This window comes from Cricetulus griseus, chromosome 4, assembly GCF_003668045.3.
Source record: "Cricetulus griseus strain 17A/GY chromosome 4, alternate assembly CriGri-PICRH-1.0, whole genome shotgun sequence".
NCBI classification, from domain to species: Eukaryota; Metazoa; Chordata; class Mammalia; order Rodentia; family Cricetidae; genus Cricetulus; species Cricetulus griseus.
Window position 1 is genome coordinate 178,514,941 of NC_048597.1, and position 20,534 is coordinate 178,535,474.

General features: G+C 42.5%; 1 protein-coding gene across 1 annotated transcript in view; it reads right to left on the reverse strand.

Moving 5' to 3' along the window:
• The window catches only part of Rab8b (RAB8B, member RAS oncogene family), a 74,457-nt gene extending 54,629 nt beyond the window's left edge, over window positions 1-19,828 (reverse strand). Inside the window, exon 1 of the mRNA XM_027411286.2 lies at window positions 19,705-19,828. Coding sequence (XP_027267087.1) covers window positions 19,705-19,828 — 124 coding nt within the window. The remainder of the gene's footprint in view (window positions 1-19,704) is intronic.
• Between the last annotated feature and the right edge of the window lie 706 nt (window positions 19,829-20,534).

Genomic DNA, 20,534 nt, shown 5'->3' on the forward strand with positions numbered 1-20,534 from the left:
AACACCCTATGAATTAGCTGGATTTAGTTACTGCACAACTTATCTGCTTCAGAATAGTATGTTGTATATGGTAAAGACATACTTTTTCTCTCTCATTGTATCAGTTAAAAAATAAAAATGAGAAATTTTTCATGGAGCTACCCCCTCTAAGTATAACAGTGATCTCCAGACTTTTAAATTATTTAATTAATAAACCCCCTAAAAAAAAAGTGATTATGGAAAGAAGTTGAAAGTAGGTCAGCCTGGTCTACCTAGCGAGTTCAGGACAGCAATAGCTATGTATACAGACTCTGTCTAAAGAAAAATAAAAAACAAGGGGGAGGAGAGAGGGAGGGGGAGGGGAGACGAGAAGAAAGAGAAGAGAGAAGAGAAGAGAAGAGAAAAGACTGAAAGCTAACAATGCTCCATAAAATTGGCTTGGAAGAAAATAAGTGATCTGGAACTGGTCTCCTCTCTCAAATACCACTGTGGTATTTTTGCTTGTTTGTTTAGTTTTCAAATGACAGACAGATAAATAATGACTGTGTATTATGATCATTTTGTAAGTAAAGAAGTATTTTGAATTCTAAAAACTTGAAAATGGCACTCCTGTCTTAGTTAATTTTCTATTGCTGTGACAAAATGCCAAACCAAGGTAGCTTATAAAGTAGAACATTTCATTGGGCTTATGGTTTCAGAAGTGTTTCAGATGGGGGAGCAAAGGCATGGCAGCAGGAACAGTTGAGAGCTCACATCTTGACCGGCATGAAGAAGGCCCAAGAGCTAACTGAGAATGGTGTGGGCTTTTAAAACCTCAAAGCCCATCCCCAGTGACACACCTTCTCTAATAAGGCCACATCTCTAAATCCTTCCCAAACATTTCTACCAATTGAGGACTAAATATTCAAACATGTGAGCCCAGGAGGGCCAGTCTCATCCAAACCACTATAGGGCCATTAATAATCTTACACTTGCCAGGTGAAATGAAACTACAGCTCCACCCAGCAAGCCTCAGGACCCTGGGATATGGGATTCCTGTTAAGAACAGGAAGTACAACTAACACCACACTGTGGGAAGTTCACTATGACAGACCAAGGATGAGGTGTCTGATCAAGCAGAGTAGAAAATGTGATTTTAAAAAAAAAATAAGGAATTAATGGCCAATGAGAGCTATGTTCTAAAGTTAAACTACCTTAGCGTTGGACAGAACTAGGGACAGACAGATGTTGTCCAAATGAAACTGAAAATGCTCAGAGCACTTAAGAGAACACAGTAGTGTCTAGATGAGCCCTATTGAAGGCCTAAAGCAGGGCAGGTGGAAGATGGGAAAGAGACAAAGAAGATGTCCAGATTTTGAGCCTGTATACAGAAAAGAATAATGGCAGTGTTATTAGATAGGTAACAAGTCATGAAAGGGCAATGAGTTCCTTAGGTCAGAGGCTGAACAAGGAGGAACTTGGAAGAGGATAGGAATTTAAGGTAAAGTTGGGGAATCACAAGTAATGAGGAAAAGGTGCCTCAGCCACAGGGGACATTTTAAGTTCGTTGTATTTTATTTATTCATTCATTTGCATGTATATGCACACTTGCACACAGGCCATGACACATGGGAGTTGGTTCTCTTTCAAGAGACTTGACAGTAAGTGCTTCTACCTGCCAAGCTATCTTGCCATCCCAATAAAGGGTTGGTTACTGAACATTTACAACCTGACAAGCACTGGACAGACGGTTAGAGATCCAACAAAGAATAGCAATACATCTGCTTCCTGCACTCATTTGGTTGGCAAGCTGGCAGGAGGGACAGACATTAATGCAAGAGTCATAAACATGAGTATGATTACAAATTGTATTAAAGTGTGACTAATTTCCAAAAGAGAAAAAAATCATTTGGAAATCAGATTTAATTACATCGCAAAATGCAACTACCAATGCCAACAGAAGGCACAGTTAGGAGAGGGGAAGCCTGCTGGAGATGACAATTCTGGAAGCTGGAGGGGTGGGTAACAAAGGGTGCCAACCACCGATGAGATACCTCAGGGCACAAGAACTGAACGAGCCACTGGCTATGACAGGCCATGATGACCTGAGTTCTGAAGGAAATGGAGCGAGACAATGGATGGAGTGAGATGACAAGAAGTCTTTCAAGAAGATAAACAGTGAAGGAATGGAGACGATTTCAGTGGGGCTGAGAGCAGAACCAAAAGAACCAGATGAGATGGAAGGAGAGTAGGAAGGTATTGTACCAAGTGCATCAACTAAGTTAGCAAAGGCTCCTGGGAGAGAGAGGCAAAGGAGACAGGGAAGGGGAAAGCAGTGGTAAGGATGCTGAAGATGCACCTGATGTCAACTGGACAGTCACTCAACCAACATTCCTAGAGACTTTCTCCACACTGAGAACTGTGCATGTGTGCAGGGCATCGCTGCAGTTAGCAGACATTTACTACTTAACTGCACGTCAACTAAAAACACTTTTCTAGATGCATCACAGTTTTGGGAAACAAACAGAAATAAAGAGGTCCCTGGCATGTTTTTTTTTTATCATTTAGTGATTTTGAACCTCAAAACTGAACTCTTAAAACCAACAGTCTTTAAAATTGTAAGTCAAATGTAATACAAATTTGAGTATAATCCTTTCAACTATAGTCAAAATAAAACCTATCCTCTTATATTGTCCCTGAGCTCCTCATGACCCATCCCTGCCTGCCATCCATCCATCCATCCATCCATCCACATACATACATACATACATACATACATACATCTGGCTATCAAGTCTGGGCTGGCCTGGAACTCACTATGTAATTCAAACTGGCCTCCAACGAAGATTTGCCTGCCTCAGCCTCCTGAGTACCACGATTATAGGCTACTGGGATTAAAGGTAGGTGTACCATTCCAAGGTATCTATCTTTAAAAATAAAAATTCTTATTAACTCTTTGAGAATTTAACATAATGTATTTTTAACCTATCTGTGCCTGTCCCCCAACTCTGCCCAGATCCTGCCCTACCAGCTGGCTTTAATGCTTAAAAACACTTTTAAGGCTGCACTAAAGATGGCTGCACATGTCTTTAGTCCCAGCACCTGAGAGGCAGAGGCAGACGGATTTCTGTGAGTTCAAGGCCAGCCTGGTCTATGGAATGAGTTCCAAGACAGCTGGGGCTGTTACACAGAGAAACCCTACCTCTAAAAACAAACAAACAAACAAAAGCAAACAAAAAAACCCACACAAACAAAACACTTTTAAATTCTCACCTTAGCTTCTTGGTCCAAAACAAGTTCTATATAAAACTGAAAACCAATTATAGCTTTATGCCTGCCCTGTACATATAATCATCATCTACTAAATACTCTGAGAGAAAACATTCAGAATCATATTTTATGCTTATGCTGACATATTTATTTCCTTAATTTTCCTAATAAGACAGCTTAGTGATTACAAAGAAATTAATAGCATGTATCAATGCTGTAAAAACATGATTAATGACTTTTCTAAGATTAAAGTACTATCATCTTGATTATTAGATAAAGAAAAACCTATTAGTTAGCTTTCAAGTTGGGTATTTACCCCATTAAAATCAGCTACACTGTTTCAAAATTTAATGCATTGTTCACATTCATGTATGCAAACAAATTCATTACAATTCAGGAGATTTCACTCTGAAACTCACTACACTTAAAAATCCAGAGCCCTAGCAGAGGCCATAGAGCTAGAATATTTAAACTTAGATAATTGTCCTTTCTGGACAGCATATTCTACACTGCTTTTTGTTTGTTTTCAGCCAAATTCACACTCCCCTGGGAGTATACAGGAGCTGGAAGGCCAAGAAATTGCACCTTACACTGACATGCTGTGCAGAGCCCAGGGGCTGCTCTTGGATCTCTTTATGACACCTGAGGTTGGGACCCATCACCTTCACTCTAGAGATGAGTTTAGACAATACTTCTGATAATATCTTTATAAAAAATATATATACAGAGCCCTAAACTTTCTAGACTAATTTCCTATAATGTTGGGAGCCCTCTCCCCATGTACCTTAACCCCCTTAGCCCTACAAGCAGTCGCAGCCATTGACAAGGCCATCTCCCATCAAGCAATCTTTCAGACTGACACTGCCTTGCCTCTCCATTTCATTGTCTGTGCCACCCCCATCAATCCTATTGGAATATTTTTGGCAAAAGGACCCCACCATTGTCTTAAAAGGTCACCCCCTACTTTGGGTGACACTGCCCCTCTCTTCAGGCAAGGTAATTTCGCCTTATCCAGAGCTTGTTGCCCTGCTCATCACAAAGGGCCGAAAACAGTCCATTTTGGCAAAGACCCGGAGCTCCTCATTGTGCCTTACACCATGGAGCAGGTAAATTCCCTCTTACACACCTCCGATGACTGGGCCATATCCTGCCTCTCCTTCACTGGACAGATTGATAATCATTACCCTGATGATGCCCTCATTCAATTTGTTCGAATTCACCCTGTTGTTTTCCCAAAACAAACCTCCCTCACACCCCTCCCTACACCGCTTACTGTCTTTTCTGATGGGTGCTCCTCTGGGATGGCAGCCCTGGTGATCGATGATCACACTCATTCCTTCCACACGCCCTATACTTCTGCCCAGTTGGTAGAGCTTTTTGCTATAAACAAACCTTTTCCATGCTCTCCAGTACCCCCTTCAACTTGTATACGGATAGTGCCTACGTCGAAAAATCCATACCTCTTCTTGAAACAGCCCCTTTTATCAAACCTACTTCCAATGCCTCCTCCCTGTTCCTACAGATTCAAGCTTTAATAAGACAAAGAGATGTCTATTTTTTTATCGGGCACCTACGGGCTCATACAAACCTCCCGGGACCCCTAAGCCATGGAAATAACAAAGCAGATCTCACTACTAGCCTACCGCTACAAACAGAAATTAAAACAATTTTCCCAATACTACCTATTCTCCCTCAGCTTGAAGCTGCTAAGGCTGCCCATGCTCTCCACCTCTTAAATGCTCACATCACACCCTTCAACTCACTTTTAAGATTACCCATGATCAAGCTTGAGAAATTGTTAAAGCCTGCTCTGGCTGTGCTTACCCTTCTGCCTGTACCTCACCTGGGGGTAAACCCCCGACGGCTCTCCCCTAATGCCCTCTGGCAGATGGATGTTACTCATGTCCCCACCTTCTCTAAACTAAAATATGTACATGTCTCTATTGACACCTTTAGTGCCTTCGTCTTTGCAACTCCTCAGACAAGAGAAGGATGTCATAGCCCATCTCCTAGCCACTATGTCCACCTTAGGCAAGCCCACTAAAATAAAAACTGACAATGGGCCTGGATACACCAGCTCCAAGTTTAAACAATTTTGCCTTACCTTTGACATAGCACATGTAACAGGTATCCCTTATAATCCCCAGGGACAGGATATAATCGAAAGAGCACATCAAACACTTAAAAATACACTCCTCAAATTAAAAAACTCCTCTCTACCTCACAAACCCAACACTCCCCGACTTATCCTCAACCATGCTCTTTTTGTCCTTAATTTCCTGACACTTGATCATGATGGCCATTCGGCCTCAGAGCGCTTTTGGCACCCCACCACCTCCTCCTCTCATGCCATGGCGAAATGGAAGGATCCCCTCACAGGTACCTGGAATGGACCAGATCCTGTCCTCATTTGGGGACGTGGTTCAGCTTGCATTTATGACCAACAAAATGAAGCCCCTAGATGGCTTCCAGAAAGACTTGTAAAACCAGTCTCCTCTCCTCCCCCAAATAGCCCAACTTCCAGACAGGAGAGCAATCCTCCGTCTGAGACCTCTCCTTCTTGCCTTCCAAGTCCTGATCAACCCATTCTACACTCTCCTGAAAATGACTGTGATGACACTGACTCAAAGATTGGCTTGGCTGGCTTCACTCATATGGGAAAATATCCTCCTGTTACTCCTTTTTGCTTCCTTCTACCCATTCCTACTACTTCTCCATGGTTAACCACCCTCCTCCCTTCCCTCCTTGGACCTTTGATAGGGCTCCTCTTGCTAATCTCCTTTAGCCCTTGGGCCTTTAATCAACCTGTGGCCTTTGTCAAGCAAAAGGGGACTCTGCCACTAAGCCTGTCCTGATACAATAGTTAAGCCCTCCTCTTCCCAGGATGACTCTGGCCCCTCTAATATAAACCATCTCTGGCTGTTCCCTCCAAAGAGGATATAACCCACTTCCCCACAGCCAGCTTCAGAGGTGCAGACTTAGATGGTACTGCAAGGAGACCTCGTCTTCTGAGGACTATGCCTCCTCGCAATGGGGTCGATGTCATAAAGCTTCCCCACCCCCACAAAAGGCATCCGGATGGTCCTGCCTTTCAGATGGCTCCAAGAAGCCATCCCCGAGGTCAGAGAAAAATGTCCTTTATAAAATCACCATAGATTCTCCAATTGGGGTCCAGGCCTCTATCCCCCTCTGCTGAAAAATTTGGCCACTTCTTTTTATACAAGGAAGGGGGAATATGTTGGGAGCCAAATCTCAGGGCTTGGCATGAGATCCTAGGCCATGCTTGGCAGGCCACACAGTTAACCTTTACATAGCAGCTCCTTAGAACCTCAGCTCAAGAAAAGAAACAACCTGACCCAGTCCTCCACCCACAGGCTCAGTCACCTAAGCAACCCTTCCTGGACCTCTTACTCATAAACTCTTTACCCTGCCAAACATCCTCTTTGTGGCTTCCTAATATCCTGTCTACACTAACACCTGGCTCACAAACAACCCATTCTACCCCTCCCCATATCCTGCTCTGCCGACTATATAAGCTAGCCTGAGAAAAAAGTAAAGTTTGCCACTTGATCAGAATCCTGTCTCGTGGTCGTTCTTTCTGCGTCTCTTGTCCCCATTCCCTATCCCTGACTCTTTTGCCCCAGGTTGACGTCCTGCAGGTCAGGACACTATAACATTGATGTACACCTTATTAAAATAAGCAAAATCTTCCTGTCCATATTTTTATAGAATCCATCCCAACAGATATCTCTTAAATTCCTTGATAAGTCAAAAAGACCTCAGCATATGTAACCCTACTGTATGTCAGGCCATGAAAAACACTTTACTGGATTATGTCATGAGAGGGCTTCTGCTGAGAAGACGGGACGGAAACCAAGCAGGCTAAAGAACTTGGAGAGGACACACAGTAGGAAAAAGAGCAGTCATACAGTCTATTTTATGCTGCACTGCCTCCTTTAAAGATGGCCACTTTAAAAAAAAATCTGCTGGGGTAGCTTTAAAGACATATCAAAAATAAAAACTCCAAGGCCAGATGGCCTGAATTTAAATCTACCTTGGTTCTACCACTTCTCAGCCTATATGACCTGAGAAGTTACTCAACTAATGTGCCTCAGTTATGTCATTTGGAAAGTGAGGACAATAACAGAACACAAAGAAGATACTGTAATGATTCAATAGGTCAGTCCATAAAAAATGTTCATGTCCAAAACAGTACTTCACATACAGTAAGCACTCTATAAATGTTAGTGCTTACAAAAAGTGAATGCTAATCAATTAAGTCCCCTTCCAAGGTTCATTTAGCTACCTAAACTTACTTTACACATAGTCAACTGGAACTGACTTGATCTATACAGTTCCCCCCACACACACACACACACATCTAGTTTTAAAGCTATACTACACACAACAATGCATGTTTTATCAAAAAAAAGTCCTTAGTTAACTGCTTCCTTTATCAATTAAAAAAATGTTAAAATAATTTACCATAGAATCTCAAATAAATCATAAGCTGAACTTGGGGGTTTCCAGGTCAAAAGCCCAAGTACTTTTACATAAACTATTTGGGTTTTTCTGTCTACTCTCCCACTTTGTCCACTGGCTATAACTTAGATCAGAGCTCTGAAAAAGACTTTAGACTCTTCTAGCACAAGATCCCCTTCTGCACACGAAGAACAAATACCCAGAAGGTTCACTACTCATTTGCCTGAAGGTGTGTGACGAACATCTTTCCAACAATATTATAATGCCACTGTGCACTCTCAGACATTGGCAACCTGCCTTGAGGAGGCCTCATCTCTGCTTCCAGCCTCACAGAAGCTGACCCATACCAATATCCACCATATAAACTGAGAGTGTGGAGGTTGAGCGCCCAGATGCAAGCTCATGTGACAGAATAAGTGGACTTGTCACATCAAGTTTAGCTGCTCAGACTTTTCTTCGTCCTGGCTCACAGCAGCATGCTGGAGGCTCAAAGTTAGCAAACAAGCCAGATGTAGGTCTACTTTACAATACCACTGAGGAATACTTTGCCAAACAGGGTTTTCTAAACAAAGTCAGAGTTAGATAGAATTTCACCCTCAAACACAGGATAGGCTAACAAGAAGATTAAACCTGACTTGAGGAAGGAAGGAAACTCACAATTAAGGTAGCTGTTCCTAGCAAATTACAGCCTATATAAACACACATAAATAAAACAAACCAATGGCACCATGTGGAGAGACAATGCAGAGATTTCTGATATAATTAGTTCCCTTTTCACCAAAGTAGGGTTCATAATTAAACTCTGGCCCCTCCTGTCCCCATTCAGCACACTTAGGGGTTTATGGGTTCATTTACACAGTTCTTCCAGACCACTGAAAGGGGTTGTTCCTAGGCCTAGATGCCCAATAAACTGGCACACATAGAAAATTCCAGTGCCCCTTTAAGAGATCCAGCTTGCCATGGACAAAAGGCCCAGAACTGGTGTGAGCCTCAGATTTGGGCTCCATTATCTACTTACAGGACTGACAGAGTCCCTTCTCCTCCAACAGCTTTATATTCCTCACCTAGGACATGGCAGTCATCATCTCTTCACATCTTCTGTGGTAATGCAGAGGGTTATTTACAGAAACAGGCGGGGAACGACTCTGCCAATAGTGAAAGTCTAAGAGGAGGACGAGGCAACTGGGATTGCTAACCCTAACTGGCTTCCCTGGGTGACATCTTTACACATCTCCCCGATGCCCTCAGGCTAAGGCCCAGACTCTTGACTAAAAAGTTTCTACTAATTTACCTTTACCTCTGCTCACATTCTCTTCCATTGGCTCAGGTGCCAGAACCCCTGGAAGCTATGCTGGCCATGCAAGAAGTAGCTAGCCCCTTGCCCAGAGAGTCCTGCCTTCTTCCTCCCTCCCGTTCCACTAATTAGCCCCTCCTTTGGATTCTGATGAGTTTGCATGTGATTTTCTCCTATAAGCTCTCCTCAACCTCGATTTGGTGCTTTCACAACACCATTTATTTATCCTGCTGCAGCTTTTCCTGTTGCTGTGTTAAAATAACTTGGACACTCTTCATTTTTTTTTTCCATTCTCAAAGTTTTCAGACCAAAATCGAAAGGGGTTGTGGCTGGCAAGATGGGGTTGTGGTCAGTAAAGTATTTGTCATGTAAGTACCTGAGTTTGACCCCCAGAGTATACATAAAACCTGGGCATGGTGGCATGTGCTTATAATCCCAGAACTGGGTAGGCAGGGCCTAAAGGCAGAGACAGGAAGATCCCTTGGTACTTGCCAGCTAGCCAGCTTAGCTGAATCAGCAAGTTTCAGGTTTAATGAGCGACTCTGTCTCAAAATCAAGGTTCACTGATGAACAACAACTGAGGCTGACCCCTAGCCTCTACATATGAGTACACACATGTGCACACCTGCACACACAAATGTGGTTGATGGAACAAATATAGATAAAATGCTGTGCTTAACCTGAGTAGTTGACTAGCTACTAAATTCCCTGTACAACTCCATAAGCAATGAGACCTTTGTTCAACTCTGACCCCAATTCCAGCTGTTCCTTTTTAAAACCCAAAAATAGACAATCATATGTCCTTGGAGTCCAGATCTCTGAATTTAGCCCCTGCTCTTTTCTTCCACAAAATGTTAACCACATCCAGATTGTATGCTAAACTATTATTTTCTTTTTAAAGCAAGACAACTGAGGGCAAATGAGGTGTGAGAGAAAGGAGACATGAAATCAGAAAGCCAATGCTCATGATAGGATTAAAAAAACACCAGACAATCTCTTCAGTGCTCCATTTACATACAAGGCTACTGCTTCTTCATTGTGCCTTCTGACATGTCAAACACTAGTGCCCACTGGTGAAAAGAAAGTATAATGATTAGCTGGAGAATGAGAAGGAAAATCTATTTTTCTTTATAGACACTGATTTAATACACTGGCAAAAGAATGATGCCAGGGGGACTCTGAAGACAGGGAAGCTAGCAATCTTTACTGCTGAGGAAACGCCTGCCTAAGGTCCTTGAGAGAAACTTGTGCAACAATGGATGAAGGACGGAATCTATAAGCAGTCAACAAATAACAGCACAGTCAGTCATCACTCTTTCCTAATGGACTGTGTGTCTGTGTTTAAGGAGATGAGTATTTTGTAATATCTCTTCCTGATAAACACAAGAAATAAACAATTCCATTTTTAAGCAGTTGAGGAGATGAGAAAGATGGCTCAGTGGTTAAGAGCATGTACTGCTCTTGCACAGGACCTAGTTTCAGTTTCCAGTTAGTTCCCAGTTTACAATTCCAGTTCCAGGAGATCCCACATTCTCTGACCTCCCCAGGCACCTGAACACATGTGTGCATATAAAACTCACACAGAGCCGGGTGGTGGTGCATTCCTTTAGTCTCAGCACTCGGGAGGCAGAGGCAGATGGATGTCTCTGAGTTTGAGACCAGCCTGGTCTACAAGAACTAGTTCCAGGACAGCCTCGAAAGCCACAGAGAAACCCTGTCTCAGCCCCCCCCCCAAAAAAAAACCTCACACAGGCACACATAAACAAACAAACAAAAAATTCTTTAAGAAATTCACTTGTATTTCATAACAAAACTTGATCATCATTTTGGGGGATTGCCCTTCCATTTTACACTTAGGGAAAATGTCTGTAACTAGAAGGAAGCGAGTAGCCATTGTATTGCACAATACTACAGGCTGTATTCACAGTAACTAAGAGACTATGTAAACAAAAAAGTGTGGTAAATTAAAGGAGAGCACAACCTAAATTTACAATGTAATGGTATTTACTAAGGTTGAAGACTGAGAGACCAAGACATGGAAACATCTTTGATGGTAATATATATACAGATTTTATATTTTAATTTACAGTGGAATTTTATATATAGGAAGTTAACTATTTGAAATTTTTCATAAAATTTTCATACTGTGGTGCTAGAATATTTTAAAACAACGTAAGTAAACAAAATAGGAAATATGCCAACTCAAATACTCTGGGTAACAGCCTCATTCCTGTGTCGTTGCGCATTACCGCTGGGACTAAGACAAACATCATCTTTTTACCATCCAGCCCTAAACAATACGGAAGGGTAATAAGAAGCAAAGGTCATTATCAATTCTCAGACTGCTAGGCAGAAGTTTCTAATCCCTCACCCAATGGTTAACTTTAGCTGCCAACATGAAGCAAGACACTGAAGAAGGAACCAAAGAAACTGGTAGGAGCGCACAAGGCATGATTTTCAGTCTTTCCCACTTCCAAGCCACACCCTTTTCCCCAAATACAGTAGGAGAGAGGTGCTATCAATGGTCAGTGAAATGAGAAAGTAACCTAAGTCACTTCAAAAATGGAATAGAGAACTCTTAATAAAGATCTGTTTTCTAAGCTATATCAAAGAGTATAGTAATTTAGAAAAAGGTAAAGACTTACTTGTTGAAAACAGTAAAAAACCCACCCCTATCCAGATTCATAAACAACAAACAAATGGGGTACAGCTGGCCAATGGTATCTCACAATGCAAGCTTTTCGCCTTTCTAATGGCCTTTATGTATCTACATGTGTTTAGGGAGATAATGACTATTTCATAACACCTATTCCAGATAAACATTGCATCATGTCATAAAAATAAACGTGTAATTCAGCTTTGAATTAGTTCATCCTATATTTCAAAACAGAACTTGATCAATACCTAAGATTGTCCCTCTACTTTATATATCAGGAAAAAAATATATGTAATTTATTAAAATAAGTACTGCCTAGTTCTTCAACAAAACTGCAAATTAAATATAATGTGAGAAGTCTGCCTGAACTCTGGCAGTCAAAGGCTTTGGAACTTTACACATTGCCTAATTTCTCTGTGGTTGCTTTTTATCAGTATGGGGGTGGGATTCCACACCTAACTCTGCTTCTGCAAAGTACCTTGAAATTGTGCCATGCTGCCACAAGCTGCCAAATGCCACTGTGGTCTTTGTTAGTAACCACAACCTAAATTTGATGAGCATGATGCCATGAAAAGCTTTAGCATTTACTCTGGGAGCCAAGAAACAAAATTTTGGACTGAGGAGGATAAGAGCTCCCTGGGAAACATCCAAAGGTTCAGCAACAGGTAAATACCAAAGTGCCTAATTAGCCATGCTAGGCCCTACAGGTAAGGCAGCAAGAAAGCAGCTTGCAGAGCTGCTGGGAAAAAAAGCTTCTCCTACTTCATGTGGCTTCCCAAAGGAAGCCCTGAGCAGCTAAGCATCAAAAAATGTATTAGCTTCTTTCTCAAAGAAGCCATTCCTTTCAAGTTCTTATCCATTCAATTAAAATAAGAAAAATCTCTAACTTAAAAAAAACAACAACTGAGCATAGAAACCATTGTATGTGCTCCTTTCAGCAGCACATATATTAGAAACAACCTGTAACTCCAATTCCAAAGGTGCAACACCCTTTACAGGTGCACTCACACGTGAATATATACTCAGACACACAGATAAGAAAGAAAGAAATCTTTTTAAAGAAAAAGGACAGATCATTACATACAACAAATCTAATAATTACTGTCTAATGTTTGTTAATACTGAAATTTAGTCATAACATGTTGCACGCCAATAGCTATCTCCTCATGCTAGAAAATAGCATATGTGTAGGATGGTGCCACGCCCACTTCCCCGTGACAGATGGTAGGAATCCATCATCATCCTCTGTCTTGCTGGGCTCAGACAGGACTTCAGACCTCCACAGAAAGCAGCAGGCCAGCAGACCACACCAGCCCACTGACACTGCCGTCTTCCCTCCCAGTGCTGTACTCCTCACTCTGTTCTGCTAAAGTCTCCCACCCAGCTGAGTACCCCTCAACACACTATGCCAAAGGACTGCACGGAGGCTTTAAAGAAAGTTACCTCATGATAATTTCATCTCAAGAAATGCCACAAATGGCAATTTACTGAAACCATAAAATAGTAATTTCCTTCCTTTAATAATGACAGAAAACATAACTGTACACATTAGTTTTCCTCTAGATAAAGGCTATCTCAGTAGTATATAATTGGTTCTCTATTATAAGCATATATAAAATAAATGTTTTAAAATAGAATTTGGTTGTATTCAGCCCAAGAGCCCGACACATTCCTAATCCACTCACTACCCTGTGACTCAAACAAGTGCTGTGCAGAACAAGACACAAACACAGCTCCATCTGCTAATTAAAAATGGGCATGAAACTGTTAACAGGCATCTGTTGCATTGTTTGAAGCTAATGGGCAGAGACAAAGCTGAAATGGCTCTTCTAATGCAAACCCAGTGATTTCACTCATTTTCTGTTTGTATTTATAAAAGTGGGGGGTTGGAAGCAGGGTGTTAAAATGGCTTATTATGCACACCAAGAGATAAGTGAAATCACTTTCATATTCTAAAACTGATTACAGGAAGGTAAATAGCATTTTACGCTAGAGAAGATAGCATTTCTATATTAACAAGTCAAATTAAACATTTTTATCTTAATTCAGATATAATATAGTCATGTCTAACACTGTGAAAGAACAACAAATTCACCCAATGCTTTCTTTACAGTCTGTAACTGCTTTCACAATCCGTCCATCTATCCATTCATTCACTGCACAGCCCTCTAAAACAGGCCTTGGAGATTTACTAAGTGACTCTGACTTGATTCTTGCCTTGGGAAATGCACAGACCCTGAAAACTACATACGATTGATCACACTCCATCAATGATGAATCAAATAAGGTTCTAAAACAACTTATTCATCCTAAGCTACAAATGTAGGAAAAGGACGCAAACCCTCTTGGGACTGACTTGGGACCTGCTGCTCCTCTGAATTCATCATGCCATTTCCCTACCACCACAGATGAACCATTCTGCATCATCCACCTAGGAACTGAAATGACTGAGGGTTTATTCATGGAAACACAGTCCTGATGAAGGATCCATTTTCAAATACTGTGACCACCATACATCCTTGACAACCACACCTGGTTTGTAAGTGGGTGGTTCACAAGTCCCAAGCAGCCACAGATATGTCTGTTTTACATGTGCCACAACACTGTTGAGTTACCTTTTAACTGCCCATACATACGTTTGTGTTTTTCTAAGAAAAGTTCAGCCTATCTTGAGGGTGAGATCTTTCCAACATGGCAATGATAACAATGCAGCTGAGCCACACACATTCCCTTGGCCCAGGAGGCCAAGGTCCACATCACCCTCTACAACCTCCCATTCAGGCCTTTATTTGGGCTCCTACCTGACCTATTTGAGCTTGCACCTTGACCCAGGCAGGAGCAGTTGATAATCTTACTCTGCATTTCTCAGTTCATCTTTCTACAATGACATACATCTCATACTCCACAATCTGACTCACTACCTAGTATCTACTTCCCCATCTGGAACCCTCTTCTCATCCTGCTAGGAGAACCCTTGTCTGAAAAATGTTCCAGGTGCTGATTACAACACACAGGAGTGCTGATCTGCAACACAGGGCTGCCGGCAGGTGGGCGGAATGAGACCCCCAGACAGCCCCAGGGCAGGCCTGCAGCTCCTACCATCCTTATTCCAGCTCCATCCTTCCTTTTGGATTCAATTCAAAACTCAACTACTAAGTTTTTCCTGGTCTCCAAAGACTAAACTTATTTTCCTCTAAAACAATATCCAAGCTGATTCCCCTCTGGCTTTTCTCAGTAGATACAATGTTGCTGTTGTTGCCAAGTGAACCCGCCCCCTACTTGCTGTCTGCAGAATGGTGGCTGAAGCTCTTTAGAAAAGAACACTTAAGACAGATCCACATTCATACCCAACACTCAGTTTCCCCATACCTGCATTTCAAGACAAGTTTTCTCATGGACTACAACACTTATCGCAGAAGGAATGTAACCCTTTATCACCCACCACTAAGTCCTACCTCTGCCTAACACTGCTATCAACACTGAGATGGGAAGCCTACCCGAGAGCTCTGAAAGAACATAATGACATTAAAACAAGGCTTTATGCACAAAATGTTCAATTTGAACTTGCATGGTCTTTGGTATTTCAGCTTGAAAAGTTGAAACCAAGGAAAACAAATGAAAATGAAAACTGACTTCCTCTATGAATCTGGCTTATGCTCAGCCGGATGTTGTTATAATCTTGTATAAAAATGTAAATATGACAGTATGTTTTCAGTCGGTAAGTCTTGATAAAAGTTTTGAAATGAGATCAACCAAAAGCAGCTTTACATTTTAAGCAAGGGTCAACAAATGTGTTCTACAAAGAGCCAGTTAGTAAATAACTTTGTGGGTCACATATAGTCTTTGCTGCATATTCTTCGTTGTTTTCATCTTTAACAACTTCTTTTAAAATGTAAAAAAAAACAAAAACCCCACTTGGCCCATGGGATACACTCCATTAACTGACTCAAAGGCAAAAGAACCCAAGACAAGAATATAATGTTATAGAATACAATGCTTAAAAATGTTCTCCTGGCATTTAGCATCGTCAATTACCAGTGTGAGGCTAGAAAAATGATTTCATGAATTATTTCACACATGGAAGGAATGTTAATGGCAGGTGCACTATGATCTCTTGACCTGAAACTCCAGGCCTGGAAGAAAGGGCAAAAGCTGTGTGCCAAGTTATCCCTGTATAGAGTCTCTCTCAGGACTATTTCCCTTAACAGAATGCTAATCAAAGTGGAAACACCTTACCTTCCCACAGACACAAAATCTAATTACTGTCTGGAAAATGTGGCTTTACAGAGCGGATCACACTCATCTACAGTGATGAGAAGGATAAAGACTTGATTTGGAGCTCCACCAGCAGTTCTGCTGAAGGTGAGGGTTTGCATTTGTAAAGCTGGGACAGGGCATAAAGAAGATAATTTCTACAACTTTCTCTGATGTCAAACAATGACTATACTAAATAATGAAACCACTCAGGAAATACCTAACAGGAAGAAGGGGGCAGGGAGGAGAGACAGCCAGGGGATCGGTTTAGAAGGCCCCATTAAGGGCAGAGAGTCGGGTTCTCTCTCTGTTCTACCAGCACCTTGTTCAACATAAGACCATTTCAAGATGTCAGGGTGCCTTCATATCAATATTAAAATCACCCACATAGCCCACAGGAAACATAATATATAGTAGAGAGTATCACCATTTCTGTCTTAATATATTTAAAAGTATTTTACCTAAATATTAATTATGATTATGTAAGGAATGGGGGTTGGAGCAAATCACTTTTTTTTCAATTTTCCAACGTATAAACTAAAAAGCTAGTTAGTTGGTCTGAGGCATTACACCTGTAATTTCAAGTGACTAACGCATCCTTACTCGTGGTTAGCAGGTATTATCTGACTGACAGACTAGAAGATTCCCAGTAAGTCACGTGAAAGAAAATTACTCAAAGTAGGACTCAAAGTGCCAAATCTTAGAGAAATGAAAAGAAAGTATAAGGGACAGTTGTACCTAGAATCAAAATGATTGTCTCCTCTTTCATGATGACACCTTTCTGTTCAAGCATAATTGTGAAGCATTTTAGTTCCAGGTATATAAGTTCTCTGGCTGTCTACTACCACTTCCTGTTGGAGCTCTGGGGCTAAGTAAGAGGCATGAGACTTTCCTCTCCTCCATATCAACTGAAGAACAGCTTGAAGCTTCTTTTTCAGCATATTCACCACACAGAAAGTACAAAGACCAAGAGTTCCCATGAGATTCACCATGCAATATCCATCTCCTAATCTAAGCCATCAAAGGACACTGGCTTTAATGTTTTAATAACTGCAACCCTCCAAATATGCTCATTTCAATCATTAAAAATAATCCACTCAAAAAAGATTCTAATCCTTCACTGTGAAATGTAATACACTTCTCTCTCGGTCTCTCCTCTCTGTTCATCTCTTCTCTCTCTCTCTCTCTCTCTCTCTCTCTCTCTCTCTCTCTCTCTCTCTCTCTCTCACACACACACACACACACACACACACACACACACACACACACACACATATATGGGGGAAGGCTAGGGATTAAGTCCTGGGCCTCATTCATATTAGGCATATACTATATCATTAAGTTAAACCCCTAGGCCAGAAAAGTGATTTAAAAAAAAAATACTATGTTAGAAGGTAGTAAATATCCTTATGGGAAATGTTGAACAAAGTGCCTGTGTGTGTGTATAGGGGGATGTGGACTGACTAGTAAATCTATTTCAGGGAGAATCCAAGGAATTTAACAAACTGTATCAGTAAGATTTATTCACTTTTTTTATTTTTTTCTTTAAAAATGTTTACATACATATGTGAACACCTGTGTTTGAGATTTATACATCTGAGTGCAGCTGTCCAGGGAGGCCAGACGACAGTTGCCCTGTAGTCGGAGTTACAGGCCTACAGATATTTGTGAACCATCTAATGTGGATGCTGGGAACTGAACTTGGGTCCTCTAGAAGAGAAGCAAGCACTCACTGCTGATCCACCTCTCTTGCCCTGGGTTTACTCATTCTGTATGCAGGAGGAAAGTTCTGAGAGTCACACATAGAACATACAAAGGCCTCCTCACTCGACTTAACTAGAAATTGTCCTTTATCATCTGTACTGCAGTATGCATTCAGCACTGACCAAGAGTTATTTGGGGTTTTGAAACTGATACCAAAAACAAATGTCCTTTAGAAGCTGTACCAGCTCCCACCAAGCCTCTTACAAATATACTTTCGAGATGCAAGATGACATTTAAAATCTGCTTCCTCAGAAAAGTCCCACTCAAGACTAACTGCCAAGAACTTGCAACGCAAACTTCCTTAAGCCCAGACATCACAACACCCAGATTTCCATTCAGTCTGTGCGAGAGAAATCGGAAGAAACCAAGAATCTACCTACTTAAAAGAACAAACAAATATATAAACATAGATTGTTTTGTTTTTTTAATTCACTTATATGAGTGTTTTTCCTGCACAAATGTATGTGCACCATGTAAGTGTCTGGTCCCCACAGAGGCCAGAAGAAGTGTTGGATCCCATGGAACTGGAGTTACAGGCAGTTGTGGGGTGCCAGGTGGGTGCTGTGAACAAAACCTGGGTCCTCAATAAGAGCAGCAAATAAGAGACAACTTTCCAGACACTTAAACACACTTATTACCAACACACCAGCTTCCCACTCTGAAAACCATTTGAAAAATGCCTAAATAAGTTAGTATTAGAGGCTGGAAAGATCACCCAGACAATCAAAATGCTGATTGTCAGGGTATTTAATTGACCAGCTATTTAACAAGGGAAATGATGTTAAGATTATTCTACTGAAAGTTTAAGACCAGTTTTGATTTGCTCTTAAGTTTATGAGTTAAAGATCCTGTTACCTGCACACAATGTCTTTTACTACAAATGTAAGAAGGGCAGCTCCCAGGAGAGAGGGGAATTTTTTTTCTTAAATCAATTAGAAGTAATTGGTAGATATGTAGTATGTTGTGATTCATCTAAGAAGTAATTAGAATCAAAGGAAACGATACAGGAGGCAGGTGGAATTTGTGCTCAATCACGTCTTAGACATTACTAAATCCTCAAGCTCAAGAATTTAAAAAGTTGAAACACACTGCTTTGCAAGACACGGAGTAAAAGGGTGAACAGTCTATTTCTGACCACATCATTCCCCAAAAGTCGCCAGCCTCCCTTAATATATTTTAACACACAGAAAATGTGAACACTCCACAGACATTACTCCATTATTAGTCACTTTTTAAATCTTAATTCAAAGAAGTCAAGAGAAAATGAAAACCAGCGTTCCCAGTTCCTGGGGAAAGTCCTGCACCCCACGTTTTCCATTTCCTCTCTTTTCTCTGCTCAACGCCTGCACTATATCCGCTGCTTCCCCTTCTCCTTTCTAGCTGACACCCAGCTCTCCTTTACTTTTTCCACCAAGTAGCCTCATGTTGCCCTCTGGTCCCCCTGAGCCCTTCTCCCATCTACAGTTTTCTTCTGCATTTTCTCTTGACATCTCTGTGCACGCCTTTATAGCCAATGTCGCTTCATCCCTCTCCTCATTCATTCCCCTCAATTTCCTTCCGACCACCTAGTCTCACTTCTCTTGTCTCTGGTGTCCTCTGTCCCTTTACTTCATTTGAAGCCCCTCTTAAGTCCTCAACCCTTCATGCCCCCCTTCACATTTCCTTCCTCTTTCCTGTCTTTCTAATCCATGTTCGTATCCACTCTCCCCTCCTTTTCTCTTTCCGTACAATTTCCTGTGTTCCCCCTCGACTCTGTCCCTCTGGGACCCCCGCCGCCGCCGCCCGGGAGTCCTCTCCTGTCTCCAACACCTCGGGTTCCCGATTGCTCCGGTTCCCTTTCCTCCGTCCGCAGCCCCGCGTCCCCGTCAGCCCCTCTCGCCCTATCCCTGCCAGCTCGCACTGATCTCTCCGCGGCCCCCAGGGTCTCCCTCCCGGGGCGCCAAGCCCTCGCGTGCCCTCTCCCAGGCCCCTGGGCATCCGCCCCCCGCGTCTCAGCTCCCGTCCCGGGCCGTGGCTGCTCCCTCACCGATGGTGGAGATGAAGGTGGTGTTGAAGGCGTCCTCTGAGAAACGGAACAGGAGGCAGGTCTTGCCGACGCCGGAGTCGCCGATGAGCAGCAGCTTGAACAGATAATCGTACGTCTTCGCCATCTTCTCGCTCCGGCCCTCTCTGACCGCGGAGAGCAAGAAGGCGGTGGAAAGAGGCGCGGAGGGGGCCTCGGGCGAGGGGGCGTGTCCGCCGAGCCGCCCGCGCCCCGCCTCACCTCTAGCCCCGCCCCCTGGATGCTCCCAGCGCGCCCCGCCCTGCCCCGGCCAATCCGCCAGCGTTTTGTCATCCCCTTCCGCGCTGCGAGGCCTTATGGGATTTGTAGTACTTCGGGAGAGCCTCGGGCGTGCCTGGAGGGGGTTGTCCAAGCAACCCCGGTGGATAGCAAATCTAAGTGATGCGCTAGTAGCTTCCACCCATACAGGGGAAAAAACACTTCGTTTCGAACTCCTCTCGCCATGGGAACTTGACTTTGTTATTTCTTTGTTTGTCCGCAGCTTTCAAATCCAAGACTTCGGAATCTGAGTCCCGCAGTTCGCGCATCTACTCGCCTGTACTTGGAGCAGGGAAGCTTTCTTAGAGATGCAGTGGCCCTCAAAGTCTGTGGATTATCTGTATAGTATTATCCAGCTTCTCCAGCACATGCCCTGTTCCTAGTTACCCTTCCATAGCCCTTCAATCATAGAGCCCAAAGAGTGATATTACCCGACTAACTCTATCCCCACTTCTGCCCCTAAACTACAGGCCACAGCTAAAATACGATGATCATTTTAAAAGATCTGCTTCACAGACAGCGCCCCGCTACCCGCA